Source organism: Hippocampus zosterae, chromosome 1, assembly GCF_025434085.1.
Source record: "Hippocampus zosterae strain Florida chromosome 1, ASM2543408v3, whole genome shotgun sequence".
NCBI lineage: Eukaryota > Metazoa > Chordata > Actinopteri > Syngnathiformes > Syngnathidae > Hippocampus > Hippocampus zosterae.
Genome location: NC_067451.1, coordinates 33,025,007 through 33,037,837, shown reverse-complemented (window position 1 = coordinate 33,037,837; position 12,831 = coordinate 33,025,007). Strand labels below are relative to the sequence as shown.

Genomic DNA, 12,831 nt, shown 5'->3' with positions numbered 1-12,831 from the left:
CAACAAAAATGTGTTCTAGTTTCTATCCATCCATTCTCTTCCTCTTACTTGAGGTCAGGTCGCAGGGTCAGCAGCTGAATTACGTAATGTATTGAATATACCATTGAGTAAATCCCTAGTGCAGGGGTCGGCAACACGCGGCTCCAGAGCAGCATGCGGCTCTTTAGCGACATCTAGTGGCTCCCTGGAGCTTTTTTAAAAAATGTTTGAAAATGGAAAAAGATTTTGATAGTAGGATAATATAGCTAAAATAGATATAGATGCATGTTGCAGCTCCTAAAAAGGAGAGCTGTGGTGTTGGTTTGTTGAAAACGTACACTTTATTTATGCTTTTAACAGTCTCGTCTGGGTCCGACTCCGTGCCTTCTATCTTCTCGTTCGACTCGAGAGGCTTTCAAAGACAGCCGGAGAAAAACTGAAATTAATGATCACTTGACTGACACTAAGAAAAGCGAAAATCAACAAAAAAAATAATGTGAGGAAATTACTGTTGTTTGTGCACACACAAGAAAGGAATGAATAAACAATTCTGAGGCAGTCCAGTTTCCTACATACATACACCATGTGTTTCCTTCATTTCAAGTTTTATAGAAGGCTTTTATTTCTTTGCGGTTCCAGACATATTTGTTTTGGGCTTTTTTTTTTTGGTCCAATATGGCTCTCTCAACATTTTGGGTTGTCGACTCTCTTTTCTCGATATACCAATCAACACTGCAGTGAGCAAACAACCAATTCCTCACTGCAGTGTGGTATTAAATTTCACCACTACAAGATTAAATGATTTGTCTGATTATTGTCGTATGAATTAACCCCCCCCCCCCCCCATACCTCCAAAAAAGTGTTGTTAAAAATGTATGTCCAGTCTTAATGGAGTGACCAAGATAAACATTCTGTGATCAGAGCTATCCAACCCAAACAGCCACAAGGGCCTCCTAAGCAATTATAGCAGGCAAAACAATGCGGTGTGGCAAAGCTCGGTTTAGCTTACAAGCTGGCGCTGGCTCTTCTGAATGCTTTGCTGCCAGCCGCAGCGTCCCGCTGCTTCAAGCTGTGGCCTATTGATCGGCTATTGTGTGCTAGAGCAACATCCATTTGCAGCACATGCGGCACTCGAGCAGAAAGGAAGATCGCATGCATTGGTGTGTGTGTCATCACTTACTTAAAATCAACAGTCCATCGAGTTAGTCACTTGTGAAATACAGTAATTCCTTATTCAACCACAAGGCTTCCATCCTTCAGCTTAGTGCTGGAATCATCAATAATTTGGAAAAATACCAGATGCAACAACTTCTTTTTAGGACTCTTTACCAGGGTTTCAATTTTAAAATGATTACTTCTACAACATTCCTTGAAAATAATTTTTGAGCTACTTTTAGGACAGGCATTGGCTACTCATGTGGTCTAGGGGGCTACCTGGTAACCGCGAGCACCACGTTGGTGACCCCTGGTCTAATGGTTGAGATGTCAAATCTTCAGAGATTTTATATACCCTAAAAGGTTAAAACCATAAGCAACAAATATGTTGGTGCCCTGAGGAATTTGTTATGGTTTTCTTTTAAAGTAATAAAAAGTAACTGAACTTTTTGGTCAGCCGCTGTTTGCTGCATACAAAGTTATTGTCATTACAATCAAAAATTGTGCAAATATATCTTTGTTCACTGTTAATCTTTACATCATGAAACTATAGTATCCCAATTGAAACTCGTATACATAAATCAGCAAATATGGACATGCTGTAAAAGGGTCCAACCAATTCTGTGTTGGTGCAACCAATTAAAAGAGCTGGTCACACCAGTGCTCCCAGTCCAAAAGTTAGTGTAGAGCCCCGCCATGTTCACAAAGCTGCTTCCATCATCACGGAGAGAATGACATCACAACCACACGAATGATGTCATTCCATCTTTTCAGGGGCAAACAGCTGCACCAAAGTGCTTGCTAAACATTGTGTTTGTTGAGCAAGTCTGTAATCTGCAGAGTTTGAAACACAGCAACTAAACTTCTCGTTCGTTGAACTTGTTGTGCTTCTTGTTTTCTGGATGAGTCCAAATACGACATCAGCAACCATGCTATGAGGCAAAAACTAAAGTGTTTGGCCTAAGGAAAACGTGTTTTACAAGGCATCAATTTTATATATAACTTGCCCTCATAGGGCTCAGGTGTGTTGAAGCCAAACTCATTTGAAGTGGGGTTACACCCTGGACTGGTTCGGCTCCAATTATGTTCACACCTATGGAGATTGTGGTCTTTAATGAACTTAATGGGACTGTTTGAGTCCAACAGAGCCTGAAAACTGTGTAGCAGAGTCCTAAGATCTTCTGCACCTGGTTTCTCTTCAACATCATCTGTTCAATCTTACTGTGGAAGAAACTTGCAACGCCATCAAAGCCAGGGGCGAGGAACCTGGCATTGAAAATAACATCCCAGCAAATGAGGCCAATGTTATCTGTTAAACGATCTTGTTAGCACAGGATTAGCATTTAGAACGCTATGATGACAACTTTTTGTTGTTGGCAGCATGTTGCTATGCTAAGCAGCCGTCGATTATCTCCCATGACAGGCGGCTTAAGCGAGATGGATCCATGCGCGCCCGATAGAAACACTTAAAACAACACATCCAATGCGTTTGGGGCGTTTTAATTTGTGTATTAATAAAATGCTAAAAGGTCAAACCTGTTGCGTCCTGTCCGCCGGGTTCATCATCACCGCCTCCCGAAAGCTGTTATCCACATAGGACGCCATTTTCATCGTCTTGGAAGTGGACTGCGTTTTAATCCTGTTCAGGATGTCAATTTATCTCCAAAAAGAAGACAGGGTGAACAGAAAGATCAAGAAAAGCCGCCTCCTCCTCCGGGATCCGAGACCCGCTTGGCCGTCTGCCCGAAGAGACGAACGGGGCTGGAGGCTTTGGGAGTGCCCCGGAACCCCTGGCCAACGGACCCTTCTTCAACCTCCTTACGAGCACTCTGCCCCGGCTTGGATTCCTGGCTTCTGTCTGGTGCTCGGTCGAGCGACAACCAAGAGTCGCCGAACTTGCTCTTGACTCAGTTCGCCTCCCTTTTTATGTACTGTTCACCAACGCCATTCTGCTAGTTGCGACCAAGAAAGACAAAAAGGAGGGGGCAGTGGGGCTCGAAAGCCTAACCCGCCGACAATAAATCGGTGCCCATTTTTTTGTTTTCCCTTTGTTTTGTTTTTTTCAGAGGCCGAGCCACTCACGGACGAAACATGGTGCTCGGCTTTCGGACTCTCGGAAAAGTGCGATGCGCGTCAGCTCCACCGCCGCTCCCACTGTGCCGATCTGTTGTATGCCACCATGGTGACTGAAAGGTGGCGCCATGGCCAGATAGAAGACGAACACTGTGACTTATTCCTGCACGGTTTTCGAAATAAATGTGTCACGTGTTTGAGTTTAGAAAAATGTTTCAAACTCACTATACTGGTCTGGTGAAGATCGTGATTGTAATAATATGGCAGGGAGCGTCAATTTAGGAACAATTTAGGCGTTTTGGCGTCGTTTGTTTTACTCTGAATAAGACTCTTGATATTTCCCGTTTTGGAGTGTGTTGTTCGAGTCACTTTACGATATAAACGTATAATAATAATAAATAATAATAATAGTAATCGTTAAAGAAAAAATAGGTGGCCCGGTAGTCCAGTGGTTAGCACGTCGGCTTCACAGTGCAGAGGTTTGAGTCCAGCTCCGGCCTCCCTGTGTGGAGTTTGCATGTTCTCCCCGGGCCTGCGTGGGTTTTCTCCGGGTGCTCCGGTTTCCTCCCGCATTCCAAAAACATGCATGGCAGGCTGATTGGACGCTCTAAATTGTCCCTAGGTGTGATTGTGAGTGTAAATGGTTGTTTGTCTCTGTCTGCCCTGTGATTGGCTGGCAACTGATTCAGGGTGTCCCCCGCCTACTACCCGAAGACAGCTGGGATAGGCTCCAGCACCCCCCCCCCCCCCCCCGACGGATCGGAATATGGATGGATGGATGGATGGATAAAGAACAAATAACTGTAAATGTGTGTCTATTAATCTATTAGTTAATATTCATTCATTCATCTTCCGAGCCGCTTGATCCTCACTAGGGTCGCGGGGGGTGCTGGAGCCTATCCCAGCTGTCTTCGGGCAGTAGGCGGGGGACACCCTGAATCGGTTGCCAGCCAATCGCAGGGCATATTAGTTAATACATTAAAAGGAAAAATACAGAAACAAATAAATGTCAAAAATTGTACGTACTATATTGAATAAAATAAATAATATAAAAAATGAATTAAAAAAATAAATGAATAAAAAACTTCAGTAATTTTCAACCGTTTCGACCAGTCGTCTGTCCCTTCCCCCAACCACAAACTGTAACCTCTCTCACTGAGGACTTCTTCTCCTCCCCCTCCTCTTTCGACCAGCTCTCATCAACCCAGTATGTCACCTGGTTCCTGCCTGTCCGTCACAACAGAGCAGGTAAGGAACCAACTGAGGAAGATGAATGTGAGGAAGGCAACAAGATCAGTTCCCGGCTCCTCAGGACCTGCTCTGACCAGCTGTGTAACATTGTCCAGCACATCTTCAACCTGAGCCTGAAGCTGGGCAGAGCTCCACAGCTGTGGAAAACTTCGTGCCTGGTCTCAGTGCCCAATAACTCCCACCCTAAGGAGCTGAACAGCTACAGACCGGTGGCGCTGACGTCTCACCTGATGAAGACGCTGGAGAGACTCATCCTCGCCCACCTTCGACCGCTGGTGAGCCTGTCACTGGACCCGTTGCCGATCAGCCTGGCATCGGCGTGGAAGACGCCATTATCTACCTCCTCCACTCAGTGCTGTCACACTTGGAGAAGGCTGGGAGCACTGTGAGATTCATGTTCTTTGATTTCTCCAGTGCCTTCAACACCATCCAGCCCAATTTGCTGGGTGTCAAACTGCAGAATGCCGGAGTGGACCACCATCTCACAGCATGGATCATAGACTACCTCACAAATCGGCCGCAGTACGTGAGATTGCAGAGCTGTGAGTCGGACCGGCTTCTCTGCAGCACTGGAGCGCCACAGGGGACTGTTCTGGCTCCATTCCTGTTCATCCTCTACACCTCGGACTTCAGACACGACACTCCAAACTGCCACCTTCAGAAGTTCTCAGATGACTCTGCGATTGTTGGCCTCATTACAGAAGCTGACGATCGGGAGTACAGGGGACTGACAAAGGATTTTGTGGACTGGTGCCAGCAGAATCTCCTCCAGATCAACCCTAGGAAAACTAAGGAGTTGGTTGTGGATTTCTGCAGGAAAAAGTCCTCACCAGCACCGATGAACATCCAGGGTATGGACATAGAGAGGGTGACCTCCTACAAGTACCTTGGTGTTCTTCTGAACGACAAACTGGACTGGTCTACAAACACGGACACCCTGATTAGGAAAGGACAGAGGCGACTCTTCCTACTCAGGAAACAGGTCTTTTGGGGTTCAGGGGTCACTCCTTAAGACGTTCTATAACTCGGTGGTGGCCTCGGCCATCCATTATGGCATTGTCTGCTGGTCAGGCAGCATCTCGGCCCGGGACAGAAAGAGACTGGAGCGACTGGTCAGGAAGGCCAGTTCTGTCCTGGTTTGCTCCCTTGACACTCTGGAGGAGGTGGGCAACAGAAGGATGCTAACTAAGCTAAAAGCTATGATGGCCAGTCCCTCCCACCGCCTCCAGCCCGCCCTGACAGCACTTGGTAGCTCCTTCAGCCAGAGACTGTTACACCCGCGCTGCAAGAAGGAGAGATACCGACGCTCGTTCCTACCGACTGCTGTCAGGCTGATGAATAAAAAATAACAATCATAATAATAATAGTAATTAAATGATGTGAAGGAAAATTGTAAATAGTACTGCGATTTATCCATTTTGTGTTCATATTGCATTTAATTGAAAGATGTTTGTTGTTTTTTTTCTGTTTCTTCTTTCTTCTTTCTACATACATTCTTGCTGCTGGAGGCTGTAAATTTCTCCAGTGTGGGACGAATAAAGGATATCTTATTATTATTATTATTAATGATGTACCGGAGCCAGTCAGTGGAGGGGGTAATAGGTGCATACATCTGTTATGCCTTGTTACATAAAAAATGTGCCATAACTCACACATTGTTAGTACCAGTCTTAGAAATTGGCCTCGAATCGTGATGTCAAGGTTGGCTATTTTACTCTGAAAGAATCCTCCTGTCACTTCCCGTTCGGAGGTCGGCGCCTTTGTGCAAATCTCATAAATGGGAGTGACACGAGTGTAGCTCATGGGCGAGTCCATGTGACGAGAAAGAAGAGGGGTGTGAAGCAAGGCAGGAAAAAACGATGCTATAGCCCTATCTAGCGTCAAGATTCGGAACCAATTCATTGTATTATTTTTATATTCATTATTTTCGTTTTATATGGTCACTAACCACACGCCGTTTTCTTGTTTATTATTCATAAAAATGCACGTTGAATATAACGGATACATTTTTACGTCATACAGTATAGTGTTCACTAATGCTGCTTTGTTACGTTTCACTAATTCGATATGGGGTCTACCCCACTCCCCTCCTCTTCGTCGTCACAAAGCAAACTAGGCCACCAGCAGTCCGACTCCCATGACAACCGAACATGACCCATGGACACAGAGGAGGTCTCCGCTGACGTAATCTCCCAGCAGGGTCAAGCACCTGAGACAAACTTCGTGAGAAGGACATCATGCAAACCAAACAAAAATCAGCAGCAGGACAAATGATTATTTTTACAGGTAATACAGATACTAGATACAGATATCATTGAGTTTATTTCAAACCGTCATCATTAGCCGAGTGGGTTATTTTGCAATGATGTCATGAACATACTCTTGGGCTCTCTCTCTCTATTTGGACCTTGACAGGAACATTTTAAAATGTCTTTTTGATCTGCTCCTACTTTTTTTTTGTAGTATTATAATGATTCATTATTATTAATTCTAATAATAATAGTAGGAGTAGAAGTACCTGTAGTAGAACTAGTAGTGGTATACACAGTCCAGTGCAATACAGCACAATGAAATACATAAAATCAGATTTAATACTACAACAGCATGTCGGCCTCACAGTGCAGAGGTGCAAGGTTCAATTCCGGGTTCTGGGCCTTCCCGTGTGGAGTTTGCATGTTCTCCCCGGGCCTGCCTGGGTTTTCTCCAGGTACTCTGGTTTCCTCCCACCCACTGCCCCCCCGACCCCACCCCAGTAATAACTGTCGCATTGACAATACCTACTAACCAGAGAGGTCTTTAGTTGTCAAAATACAGTGTATTGTTATACAGTACATATTTTGTTTTATATCAAACATCATTCACAAATAGATTGTACTTACACATACTATATTAAAAGTAAATATTTATTTGAGAGAAGGCTTTTATTGAAATGTTTCTTTTCATTACTACTGTACTCAAAACCATCAATAAGTAACTTTATTATTAGGTGCATTTTTCTGACATCTCCATTAAGGTCCAGATGGTATCGGCGACTACCGACCGAGGTTCAATCAGTCACCGTACACAAGAGTAGGCACCTTGACCCCTGAGTCTAGCAGCGACCTCTCTTACCTGTGGAGGGCGGCTCCGCATGCACCCCCGCCTTTACCCAAGCAGGCCTATGTGGGCGAAGTGGGCTGGTGTTGGCAGTACAGCTCCATGTTGAATGACAGCACACTACGGAGCGGCAAGCAAATCAGGGTAAAGCTTCACGGAGCATATCCACGATTAATATGATTTATTAAATACAAATTACAGTACATACACGAACTAATTTGACCATTTTAGGGGGTAGATTGAAAGATAAATGGATTTGAGTGCATTTTAATTTCATTTGACAATGCTTAGCATATTTCAACATTTGTATGATATATACAGTACTATTATTCGATATATCTTCATGTCATAACACATATTGTCATAACACTGGGGAAGACAATTGTTGTTTAGTTAGGTCTGACAGCTGTTTTTGACTAAATTTTGGGTGTGGAATCCAAAACTGATTTCAGGTACCGGTACTCTGCATCATGTCAGGTGGCTAGGTGTTCCAGCGGTTAGTGTGTCGACCTCACAGTGCAGAGGTACATGGTTCAATTCCAGCTCCGGCCTCCCTGTGTGGAGTTTGCATGTTCTCCCCGGGTCTGCGTGGGTTTTCTCTGGGTACTCCGGTTTCCTCCCACATTCCAAATGGAACACTCCAAATTGTCCGTAGGTGTGAGTGTGAGTGTTGATGGTTGTTCGTCTCTGTGTGCCCAGCCATTGGCTGGCAACCAGCTCAGGGGGTTCCCCACCTTCTGCCCAAAGACAGCTGGGATAGGCTCCGACCCCCCGCAATTCTTGTGAGGATAAGCGGATCGGAAAATGTTGATATAATGTCAAGTTTTTGAGCTACAAAAGTCTTTTTGTAATGTATGAAATAAATGTGTATATGTACTATATGTAAATAAAACATGATGAAATAGTTACAGGCTTTGAAATCCCCACCACCACTAGAAAAAGACAGCATGAAACGAATGAGAATTTATAATGGCCATGGTTGCAAAGAGAAAAGCCAGCACGAATCCTCTTTAATTCCGACTGCTATTTTTCGGTTTTCATACATTGATAGTACTGACCTACAGTATTGGGAGCTGCACACACCTCTCACCGCGCTGTCTTGAGTTTTGGAATCAGCATGCCAAGTTTAGATTTAATCAGCAGAAAAAATATAAGATAAGATAAGATAAGATATCCTTTATTCGTCCCACACTGGGGAAATTTACAGCCTCCAGCAGCAAGAATGTATGTAGAAAGAAGAAAGGAGAAAGAGAAAAAAAACACTTTAACTCATCAGTTTTTGTTGAGTTTAGTGGGGTCAAATTGTTCCCCAGTGTAATGGGTAAATGGTATTGATGTCACAATGTATCCTCCAAAACATTGCCGGGTATAAATCAGTTCAGGAGTTTCTCAATATCGGTAGTTCGTTCGCTAAACAGTGAGTAGTTTTGCTGCATTTCAGTCTTTGCGGGAATAGGCTAATCGGCTAACATCCCCAAAGATGTGACACAAGATCAATATAATGTCTTTTACATGTTGCATGTGCAATACATTCTCAATACACTATTCATTCATTCATTCATTCATTCATCTTCCGAGCCGCTTGATCCTCACTAGGGTCACGGGGGGTGCTGGATCCTACCCCAGCTGTCTTCAGGCAGTAGGCGGGGGACACCCTGAATCGGTTGCCAGCCAATCGCAGTGCACACAGAAACAAACAACCATTCGCACTCACACTCACACCTAGGGACAATTTAGAGCAGGTGTCACCAACATTTTTGAGGGTGAGAGCAACTTCATGTGTACCGATTGTGTGAAGGGCTACCAAATTGATACACGTCTGAAATAACATATTTGTCCAAAATACCTTCAATAATATGAGGATGTGTTATTTTTAATACTTGATGATTTAAATTGTCAGACTTTGATCGTGTTTCGAAATGTCTCACAGTACTGCCAATGTTTGCATTTTTAAATCATAATTTCTACTAGCAAATCACAATGTCCAGGCACTGGCGGGCTACTCAAGTGGTCTTCACGGGCTACCTGGTGCCCGCGGGCACCATGTTGGTGACCTCTGATTTAGAGTGTTCAATCAGCCTGCCGCGCATGTTTTTGGAATGTGGGAGGAAACCGGAGCACCCGGAGAAAACCCACGAAGGCCCGGGGAGAACATGCAAACTCCACACAGGGAGGCCGGAGCTGGAATCGAACCCGGTACCTCTGCACTGTGAAGCCGACGTGCTAACCACTGGACTACCGGGCCGCCCTGTCAATACACTAGTTTTTGTATAATGTTGATAGAGAAATCTATGAGCAAAATTGTATCATGTTTAAAGTTTCGGGTAATTTGGGCATGGCTGGACATACTCAGCGCAGAGGGGTCGGCCGTTTGGGCGGAGGGCCTTTTCTTGAGTAATCACGTCAAAGCAAGGGGGGCGAACAGATGGAAGAAGGCGAGATTCAATCACGGAGTGGGAATAAATAAATTGGGAACAAAGAGTTGTTGAATACCAAAAGATAGTTTTAGAACAGCTGTCGCGCCCAGGTGGACATTTGTCATCAGCACTTGTGTATTCGGGTAGATCAGATCACTACCGAGGGGCTGGGCCGGAGGGGGCGCGGTATGCAAATCTCGGGGGCAGTGTCTTGTATTTTGCAATAAAAGTTCAAACCGGCGGAGAGGGAGCCGAGTGTGTGATCATCGGAGCAACTAAACCGTCGATCGCTCTCAGAGATCCGCTCCCGCCGATATTGAAGACAATTTTCCTGTGTGCCGAGTCATTTCTTTAACTTTGTCCGAGAAAATCTCTAACATATGTTTTGAGGGATAAAACATTGCAATATTGGTTGCTATTCTGTGATACTGTATACTTTTCACACTTAGTCATAAGTCTCACACAATGTAAAGTATATTTAAAACATATATTTTCTTTTAGAAGAGCGTCATACGAATGGAAGTGGAGGACCGAGCGAGCCACAAGTTTCTGAAGCAATCGTAAGGCAACAAGGACCTTATATTATAATAAGGACCAACACTTTTACCTGCGTGCGTGCACACACACGCACACACACACACGTAGAGCATTAGATAAGAACACTTGAGTAGAGAGTCATGTTTTCTCCTTCAGCATGATCGTCCTGTTTTCGCTCTGTATTGTAAGAGGTCAGGAACGATAAATCACAAGCTTGTTCACATGCAGTCAAGCAGAGCTGACGGCGAGTAAAAAAATGCTGAGTTGAGGAAAATTTGTTTTCAACTATTTATCCATTGTGAAAGCTCACAAGGGTTTTAAAAGATTAAAAAATGAAAGACAAAAGATTAACTGTTACATTCTTAGCATGGTTAATTGAATATTTTAAAATTGTTTAATATATACTAAACATATTTTAAAGTAGGTGATCCAGTGGTTAGTGCATCAACCTTGCAGTGCAGAGGTTGTTGGTTCAAGCCTGGCACCAGTCTTCCTGTGTGGGGTTTGAATGTTCTCCCCGGGCCTCCCTGGATTTTTTTTCCGGGTACTTCCTATTCCTCCTGTATTCCAAAAACACGAATGGCAGGCTGATTGAACACTCTAAATTGTCCTCAACTCAACTCTCAACTCAACTGTATTCATAGTCCCAAAGTGTGAGTGTGAGCACAGATGGTTGTTCATCTGTGTGCCCTGTAATTGGCTGGCAACTGGTTCAGAGTGTCCCTGCGGATCGGAAAATGAATGGATGGAAATTGTTGGATTCACCTGGCGCTTTAAGTGGGGCGGGGCTGCCACTGACAGGCGACCGTTCGCGCGACGTATAAAAAGCATAATCGCATTATGTTGCGTTAGTGAATACACTCGCTTCGTCGTCGGCATGGCCCAATGGCAAGCTACGCTTGTACTTTTATTTACCAGATATCTAAAGTTAGCTTTAGATTCGATCATGATCGGTTGCTTTGTTTGTCTGCTTTGCATTATGTCCGTTGTTCGCAATCACAGTCAGTTACCGCTCGCAATCGGCAATGTAAACAGCGTGGGCTAAAATATTGCTAAAACAGTTGTGTCTTTATTTAACGCATTATGCATAGTTTTCATGATTGCCGCAATTTGATTTTGAACGAAGTACATTGCGTTGCAGCTGGGCTGAATCATGCCGGCGCTCCACTTCCGGTTTGGACCGTTGGGACTTGTAGTTCTTTTGTTCGAGTCGACTTGATATGTTTGTGATATATGGTTTCTTACGTTTAAAATAATGATACATAGTGAGATCACGGTTGATTAAAGTATTTATTACATTTATTGTTAAAATAAAAGTATTAATTAATGTCAATTCTATACCTATTTACATCGTGATGCAGAAAGAAAGATATATTCACTTTACTGCATTTATGTGTGCTTTAGGTTATTACCTGCTACTGCTTCTGATACTGCTACTGCAACTACTTTCGTTTCATCTACATCTACTTTTGCTGCAAAATGTATCAAGAAAGAGTGATCCTTCCATGCTGGCCGACGATCCCTATTCAGAGAGCCGTGAAAAACGGAATTAACTGAACAGAAATTTTAAAATAAACATTCAAATTGCATCACATCTTTGTGACCCAAGAAGTGCTTTTTGTGTGTTTTTTAAAAAAATCCAGATTACCAGTCATACACGAATATTTCAGATGTATATGAACAATTAAATTAAATTGTACATGTTACATTTAAAATATAATTCCTGTTATCGGTAGTGTAGTAGTACACTCGCCTAGTTTGTGTGCGAGCAATGTGGGATCAATTCCCACTCAGTGATGGTGTGGATGTGGTCGTGAATGCTTGTCTCTTTCTGTGCATTGCGACTGACTGGCGACCAAAGCAGGATGTCGTCTGCTTTTCGCCGCGCGTGACACTCCTCATTACAAGTGGTGTTGAAAAGGGATGGGTGGATATACATTTCCATTAAACCTATTAAATGTTTTTCCTGATTCCAGAGGGAAGATGCCTGCTACGCAGAAACACCAAAACCGAGTCTGACAGCAAAATGGTCATCGATAAGCAGGACCAGCATTAGGACACTGGACTATTACAATGAAATCCTATGTTCCATTATTTGAACACCGAAATATATCGACACATGGACCAGTTTGATGACTTATTTTATGATGCTACAAGTGTTAATTTATAAAGGAACATGTTTTGACAAAAGCCACTTTTTCTTTTATGTGGAAAGAAAAAAATGTATGCTTATTTCCGACGAATTTGTCGCCAGTTAATATGATCAGGGACATATTTTCATATAATCAACTACATCAGGGGTGGCCAACCAGTCAGAGACTAA

General features: G+C 43.6%; 2 protein-coding genes across 6 annotated transcripts in view; one reads left to right on the top strand and one right to left on the bottom strand.

Moving 5' to 3' along the window:
- Nucleotides 1-3,358, bottom strand: part of rapgef2b (Rap guanine nucleotide exchange factor 2b) — a 122,996-nt gene extending 119,638 nt beyond the window's left edge. For 3 of the 5 annotated variants that reach the window (XM_052058807.1, XM_052058788.1, XM_052058814.1), the window contains exon 1: nucleotides 2,671-3,357. In XM_052058807.1, coding sequence (XP_051914767.1) covers nucleotides 2,671-2,745 — 75 coding nt within the window. In that variant the 5' untranslated portion in view covers nucleotides 2,746-3,357. Of the gene's footprint in view, nucleotides 1-2,670 lie in introns of all 5 variants that reach the window. The other 2 variants (XM_052058781.1, XM_052058797.1) reach the window with 1 other exon arrangement.
- A 2,669-nt stretch (nucleotides 3,359-6,027) lies between these two features.
- On the top strand, nucleotides 6,028-12,638 carry LOC127597713 (uncharacterized protein C4orf45). The gene is made up of 4 exons (XM_052061006.1): nucleotides 6,028-6,744; nucleotides 7,472-7,698; nucleotides 10,473-10,531; nucleotides 12,485-12,638. Exons 1-4 carry the CDS (start codon nucleotides 6,696-6,698, stop codon nucleotides 12,525-12,527), a joined length of 378 nt encoding a protein of 125 aa, XP_051916966.1. The 5' UTR covers nucleotides 6,028-6,695; the 3' UTR covers nucleotides 12,528-12,638.
- The last annotated feature ends 193 nt before the right edge of the window (nucleotides 12,639-12,831 follow it).

Excerpts from the sequence above, each read along its gene's own strand:
- LOC127597713 (XM_052061006.1), top strand. The coding sequence starts at position 6,696 with ATGCAAACCAAACAAAAATCAGCAGCAGGACAAATGATTATTTTTACA. Across the intron at positions 6,745-7,471 it reads ACAAATGATTATTTTTACAG|GTCCAGATGGTATCGGCGAC; the intron begins GTAATACAGATA and ends ATCTCCATTAAG. Across the intron at positions 10,532-12,484 it reads CACAAGTTTCTGAAGCAATC|AGGGAAGATGCCTGCTACGC; the intron begins GTAAGGCAACAA and ends TCCTGATTCCAG.